At 36.7% G+C, this 6,911-nt stretch overlaps 1 protein-coding gene across 2 annotated transcripts; it reads left to right on the top strand.

Annotated features, from left to right (window-relative positions):
• The first annotated feature begins 482 nt into the window (after positions 1-482).
• Positions 483-6,673, top strand: LOC148854677 (phosphate transporter PHO1 homolog 1-like). 2 transcript variants are annotated; one of them, XM_088982982.1, is made up of 14 exons: positions 484-806; positions 926-1,229; positions 1,411-1,819; positions 1,932-1,980; positions 2,071-2,142; positions 2,545-2,674; positions 3,884-4,004; positions 4,125-4,374; positions 4,551-4,655; positions 4,776-4,820; positions 4,956-5,108; positions 5,222-5,500; positions 5,983-6,119; positions 6,257-6,673. In XM_088982982.1, exons 1-14 carry the CDS (start codon positions 582-584, stop codon positions 6,345-6,347), a joined length of 2,370 nt encoding a protein of 789 aa, XP_088839108.1. In that variant the 5' UTR covers positions 484-581; the 3' UTR covers positions 6,348-6,673. The 2 variants fall into 2 exon arrangements, with proteins under 2 accessions (XP_088839109.1, XP_088839108.1); XM_088982983.1 differs by lacking the exon at positions 5,222-5,500 and having other exon boundaries at positions 483-806.
• The last annotated feature ends 238 nt before the right edge of the window (positions 6,674-6,911 follow it).

The following is a 6,911-nucleotide window of genomic DNA, read 5'->3' as shown; positions in this document are numbered from 1 at the left end:
AAGCTGGTCTAATGAGAACAGATGCTTGTATAATCGTGTATCTGTTAGCCAATAATAAGCTTTATTTACCCACTCAAATTATCCCAGCGGCGTTTTCTCTCAAATGACCACAACCAAGCGGAGCTAAATCCACTACACAAATCTCACACCACAAGATAAAAGTTAAAAAGCAATAGCAATCAATAAGTTTGCACTTGAAAAGGGCAAATTGTATACACATTTTTAGTTGTACGTGGTCCCTCTCCCACCCACTTTAGATGTCTAGCTTCTCAACTGTCCACGAGAACATCTTAGCCCAGAAGCCACCGGCGGCAGTTGCGTCATTTTCCGGCGAATCCAGCCACCATGTCATCCAAGTGGATGAGGTACAGGATAATACAAGCGCAAAGGATATTTTGGTATGTGCTGCCGGGCATCGGTACGTGCAACGTCAATCACTCTCCTTTTCGTTCCCCATAAATAATCTGATCGTGGGCTTCCATTAAGACACCCCACATACCACACGGCTATACAAACCATCTACAAGGTCTGCAATTCTCTCTCTGTCATAAGACAGTAATAAGAGAAAAAAAAAATTAAAGATGGTGAAGTTTTCTAAGCAGTTTGAGGGTCAGCTTGTTCCTGAATGGAAAGAGGCTTTTATTGATTATTGGCAACTCAAGAAGGATATCAGGAAAATCCCATCCCCTAACAATAACACCAACCCCTCCAAGCACCAACAGGCCTCCTTATCTCACACCCTTCTCTCCCCCCTAAAGAAGTTCTCTTTCTATGGCCACCATCATAGAGACCATGGAGCCATTCAAGTATTCTCCCTCTTCCTCTCTATCCTTCTGTTTCTTCTGTGTATGTATATATAACTTTGTATATATCCATGACATGAATACAGTTTAATGTGGTTAATTTTGTGTCACTGATCGATTAGGTTCATACGAAGCTGGCTTCTTCGGCTAGCAAGGGGGACATGTACGAGACCGAATTGCTGGAGAAGTTCGCTGATACTGACGCTGCTAAGGAATTCTTCGCACGACTAGACCTTCAGCTTAACAAAGTGAACCAGTTTTACAGGACCAAGGAGAAAGAATTCATGGAGAGAGGGGAGTCACTGAAGAAACAGATGGAGATTCTCATTGAGCTCAAAGCCGCACTCAAACAACAGCGAGCTAAAGGCGCTTCTGCAGATGATGACTCGAAGGATGATCCCTCTATCTCATGCACAATCTCATGTGGTATATATAATTCTTTTTTTTTCCTCGTTGTTTGAACCAAGCATACACAGAGCGACAGATCGACGACAAGTAGTGCAGGCATTGTAATTGTACAACTAGAACAAAACAGTGGCTTTACTATATATTGATGATCCTTTACTAATCATATCTCTTCTGTTTCATTTTATTTTTTTGGATAAAGAGGAAGAGTCTGGTAAGGACGTGACAGACCAAGAACACCTTCAGGACAACTCCACAGTGGAATTTGACAGAATAAATGATGTGGAATTCCCAGAATCACCGCGGTCAGAGGAGATTGAGAAGTCAATTCAGACGAAAAGAGAAGAAGGGAAGATGAGGAGCATTTCTGGTCGAGTGATCACTTGCCAGGGAAAGAATGTGAGGATTAACATCCCACTAACAACTCCCACTCGTACCCTCTCAGCGATTACTTACTTGGTTTGGGATGATTTGATTAACCAATCCAAGAAAGGTTGCCCTGAAGCAAATAAACTGCATATAAATAAAAAGAAGCTGCATCATGCCGAGAAGATGATCAGAGGAGCTTTCACTGAGCTCTATAAAGGGTTGGGGCACCTAAAAACTTACAGGTAATTTAATTATTAACAGGTTAAAAGTTTGAGCTCTCTTTAGCTACCAAATAATGAAAAAAGAGAAAGAAACCCAATAGCTTTTCTGATTGTGGTGATTTTGATGTTGCAGACACTTGAACATGCTTGCTTTTGTAAAGATATTGAAGAAATTTGATAAAGTAGGTCACTACTAACTAAAATTATTGTCTTGGAAAGGAGTGATTCGGGATTTAAGTTTATAATTAACAAAATCTATTGTGTTCTTCCAGGTTACTGAGAAACAAGTTCTACCCATTTATCTCAAAGTGGTGGAGAGCTCCTATTTCAACAGCTCAGACAAGGTAAATTAATTCCTTAATTCTGATTCGTGTCCAACATGCATATAGAACTATACCCACAATCAAAATAGAAAGAAAATTCCGAAAATAAAAGGAGAAAAGAAGAACAAGTTTACATCAGATAATCATGAACATGTTACTATCACTTGATGATTGAACATGTCGCGTGTGGCGGGACATGGTATAGTGGGGATCTGCGCTGCACTTTTTTCCCTGTACATCCATTCGGTCTTCAATGGGTGTCCCATTATATGTGCAGGAAAAAAAAAAGTGCAGCAGGACTCGACATGGTGTCTCCAGGTGTATACAGGGATTTGCATGTCTCAAAACATATATTTCTTTTTTCATATTATCATTTGTAGTTACATTGTGAACTAGTTAACAAAACTCAGTATGCCATGAAAGGTAGTCAAGTTAGCTGATGAAGTTGAAGAGCTGTTTATCAAACACTTCACTGAAGACGACAAAAGAAAAGCCATGAAGTTTCTTAAACCACACCAGCGCAAAGAATCCCACGCTGTGACCTTCTTCATTGGTAAAAAAATCTTTGTCTATGTAATTTTTAAAGAATTATTTTGTTTCTGATAAATTAAGAATTCTTTGACAAGGAATATTTTGCTTTCGTTTTATTTGTTGTTTCTTCAACTAATCAATTTTTTTGCTTCATTGTTTCTATCAAATCGAATGTGCTTTAACTATTTTAAAATTATCATATAGAGAAGAATAGTTATTAGAGATAGAAAAATAAAATACTCCTTTAATTCCTAACAACCTTTTTGAATTATTCCTTTTAGTGGAGAGGTTTGGGGCTAGCTCGTGAGAGATGGTTCACTTTGTAACAATGCCAATAGGAACCCACAAGCCCCTTGCCTGAAAAGACCCGACTTGGTCCACATTATTAGTGGATTATAAAGCTGAAGGGACTATATATATTAGACCATTAAATGGTTTGGAGACCCAAAATCCCGACCCTACCCTGTAGGCTGGTTTTAGTCTTGGTAGTTTCGGGGTCGGTTCCAGGATCTACCCATGCAACCTATTCTTTCTTTACTCTCTCTCTTCAAGAAAAAAAATGAAACATATTCTTCAAATTAAAAACTTGATTTTTAATAATGATAATATATTATTTAAAATTTGTATTATCTTTATTGATTAAATTAAGTAATTTAAAATATAGATTACTATAATATATTAATATATGGTTGAAAATTTGTCATTATGATTTAAATTTTGTAAATATTACATTTTACATTATTTATTATACACATACAAATATTAAAATGAAAACAAATAATCAAACCACTTAAGTAACTTGATGGTTAAGTGAGACCATGGCTTTTCTAACCATGAGTGCTTATGCTCAAATCTTTACATCCTTAAAAATATTTTAGGGTTTATTTCAAGGCAAATTCAGTTTGGGTATAATAAATCCCTAGACCCTAGAACCGACTTGGGTGAGGATCGGTTCCAAGAATTTGGAACCAGATCCTACCCTGTAGCAAATTGGGTAGGGTTGGTTCAAGGCTGGTTCGAAGTTAGTTCCATTCGGTTTTGGGTAGAACCTACCCATTTACCCATACATGATGCTATGTCTCTAGTGAATGAATAATGAATTAGTCTAGAAAACAAAAATAAATAATTGATAAACAACAAAAATAAAAAAAAAAAAGAAAAGAAATGTGAAGCAAGCTCAAATATTTCCAAGGCAATAGTTCTAACTCTCATTTTTACATTTCCAATTCAGGCCTCTTTACTGGATGTTTTATAGCCCTCTTTGTCGGATATGTCATAATGGCTCATATCACCAAGATGTACACCCAGGAATCTGATACAGTATACATGGAAACTGTTTATCCTGTGCTTAGGTGAGTTTCCTTCACTGCAATTAATTCTTTATGTTTTTTTTTTTTCAAATGAACATTATTGCAAGTAATAATACATAACTAATGTGTCCTCCGTTACACTTTTGGACTCCCTGTTTGCAGCATGTTCAGCCTATTATTTCTGCACTTCTTTTTGTATGGTTGTAATATTTTCATGTGGAGAAAGACCCGTATAAACTACAGTTTCATATTTGAATTGGCCCCCACAAAAGAGCTGAAATACAGAGATGTGTTCTTGATCTGCACCACATCAATGACTACAGTAGTGGGGATTATGTTTGTTCACTTATTCCTTATTACAAAAGGGTACTCATCGACCCGAGTTCAAGCAATACCTGGCTTTTTGTTACTAGTAATTCTTCTTCTTCTTCTTCTTCTTCTTCTTCTTCTTCTTCTTCTTCTTCTACATGACACAAAAGAGAAAGGCAATTCCTTTTTTGCTGGTTTATTTATGATCCACAATGGGCACTTGTTTATATAAACTTAAAGAATATTAAAATTCTAATACTTTTTTTTTTATTTTTACAGATTTTTTTGATATTGCTAGTCTGTCCTTTCAATATCTTCTATCGATCAACCCGTTTTCGTTTCCTCCGGGTGATAAGGAATATCATTTTGTCACCTCTTTACAAGGTAAGATCATCTTCAAGAGGATTAGGGTCATAGAAGAAAATGAATAGATAAATTGAATTGAATTTTCATTTTCTAGTTAAATTATTTTTTTTCTAAGATTTTGTTACACTTCATGTGCAGGTTGTCATGTTGGACTTCTTCATGGCTGATCAACTTTGTAGTCAGGTATATATGTCTAGTGATTTTTTTTTTAATTTAATTTTTGGTAAAGAGGCTTAATGATCTTTACTTATTACCCAAACCATAACTAGCCGAGCAAAGCCAATTATTAAAACAAATTAGCATCCATTATTGAAACAGGTGCCCCTGCTTAGGAACTTGGAGTATGTTGCATGTTACTACATAACTGGAAGCTATAAAACTCAGGACTATGGATTTTGCATGAGGACCAAGCATTACAGAGATATGGTTTATGCTGTTTCCTTCCTACCTTACTACTGGAGAGCCATGCAGGTTCATTTATTGCTAATCTCTTGACTGTTGCTGCTTCTAATGTTTGAATTCCATTGGTTAAATCAATTCTAATTGGGACTTGAATTTTAATTTGCTTCTCCTTGGGAGTGTAGTGTGCTAGGAGATATTTTGATGAAGGACAGATAAGCCACCTTGTCAATCTAGGCAAATATGTGTCAGCCATGCTGGCAGCGGGTGCCAAAGTGGCATATGAGAAAGAAGGGAGCATTGGATATCTCTGTCTAGTTGTGGTGGTGTCAAGTGCTGCAACTGTATACCAATTGTACTGGGACTTTGTAAAGGATTGGAGTTTGCTCCAGTTCCACTCCAAAAACCCCTGGCTAAGGAATGAATTGGTGCTCCGACGAAAGATTATTTACTTCTTATCAATGGTACATCTCTCCCTATATATCCTCTATATACACTACTACCAGTTACCTCCCGCCTCCTCAAACAATTCCTCTACCGGCCAGCAGGCACAATTGGCACCCATTTGTGCAAATACTTTTGGCAGATCCATTTATATATCTTTGGAAAAGCAAGATATCATCAAATGATCTTGTCCAAAAGGATGGATGAATCAGACTGGCTTCTTTATCCAATAAATAAAGTTGTGAAACATCAACAATCCACCCAAATAAAGGGGCTATATTATGTTGATAAAATGGTTGGCATGCAATATAATTAACACCCACGTACTGTCATCTTCTTAGATGATTTACTGAGTAGGAAAGCAATTAATTCAAGTTGCGCGGTCATCAGGCCAATCAAAAGCAAAAAAGCAATTCATTCAACTTAAAACCCAAGTTTTCTTTTCTCATTCATATATATAAATGTTGAAATTATAATGGTTTATTTTGTGTACTACATATAGGGTCTCAACCTTGTTCTAAGGCTTGCTTGGATACAAACTGTTCTCCATTCCAACTTTGGGAGCGTAGACTATAGGGTCACTGGGCTCTTTCTCGCTGCCCTTGAGGTGATTCGACGTGGGCAATGGAATTTCTACAGGTAAAACTGTTGCAGAAAATTAAGCACACATTCTCACACCATTATTCGAAATAATCAAAATATATGAAACCTACTTCTCTCTCTCTCTTTCTGTATGTCAATTCCTGCTTGATCTGATAAACAAGAATATTGTACAGGTTGGAGAATGAGCATTTGAATAATGCTGGGAAGTTCAGGGCTGTCAAGACAGTGCCCCTTCCCTTTGATGAAGTGGATAATGAAGATTAAATGCCCATTAGTATTTGCTGATACTTGCTTGTACAATACTCTACGCGTTGGCGTTGCTGTGGATATCTATATTCCTTGACGCGTCCAGTATCAAAGAAAGAAAAAGAAAAAAAAAATCATTCTGTGACTGTACAAATTAATTGTTGTTAATCACAAGTCAGTCTCAATGAGCCTTTCGGTTACCCGTTGTTGTTGGCATCTTCCCAAGGGAAAGAGGATTCATATACTTTGTATACAAAAATTCCATTCCTTCCAACAAATTTATTAAAGGGAGACAGCATCAATATACCTAGTTTAATTTAACTACCCCAGCTACGTTTTTTTCCTCCCTTTAGATCTTTGGTTTACTTTTAATTTGTATTTCTTTTCTGCTATTCCATTTTCCCTCTTTTTGTTGGGAGTAGTAAAGCATGCAAATAAGATTCTGGGTGACGGTCTCCAAACTTCAATTCATTTGAACTATTTATCCTATTCTGTTTGGATGAATAATGGAATAAAGAAGAGGTTAAAAAAGGAAAGAAAAAGAAAAACATGCTTCTTCCAATTTCGGATTACCTACAAGAG

This window comes from Nelumbo lutea, chromosome 4 (genome assembly GCF_056320005.1).
Source record: "Nelumbo lutea isolate HS-2025 chromosome 4, American lotus-T2T, whole genome shotgun sequence".
Lineage (NCBI taxonomy): Eukaryota > Viridiplantae > Streptophyta > Magnoliopsida > Proteales > Nelumbonaceae > Nelumbo > Nelumbo lutea.
Note: the sequence above shows the minus strand (reverse complement) of the source record. Positions and strands in the feature narration are given on the sequence as shown.

Excerpts from the sequence above, each read along its gene's own strand:
- LOC148854677 (XM_088982982.1), top strand. The coding sequence starts at position 582 with ATGGTGAAGTTTTCTAAGCAGTTTGAGGGTCAGCTTGTTCCTGAATGG. Across the intron at positions 4,005-4,124 it reads ACTGTTTATCCTGTGCTTAG|CATGTTCAGCCTATTATTTC; the intron begins GTGAGTTTCCTT and ends CCCTGTTTGCAG. Across the intron at positions 6,120-6,256 it reads GGGCAATGGAATTTCTACAG|GTTGGAGAATGAGCATTTGA; the intron begins GTAAAACTGTTG and ends AATATTGTACAG.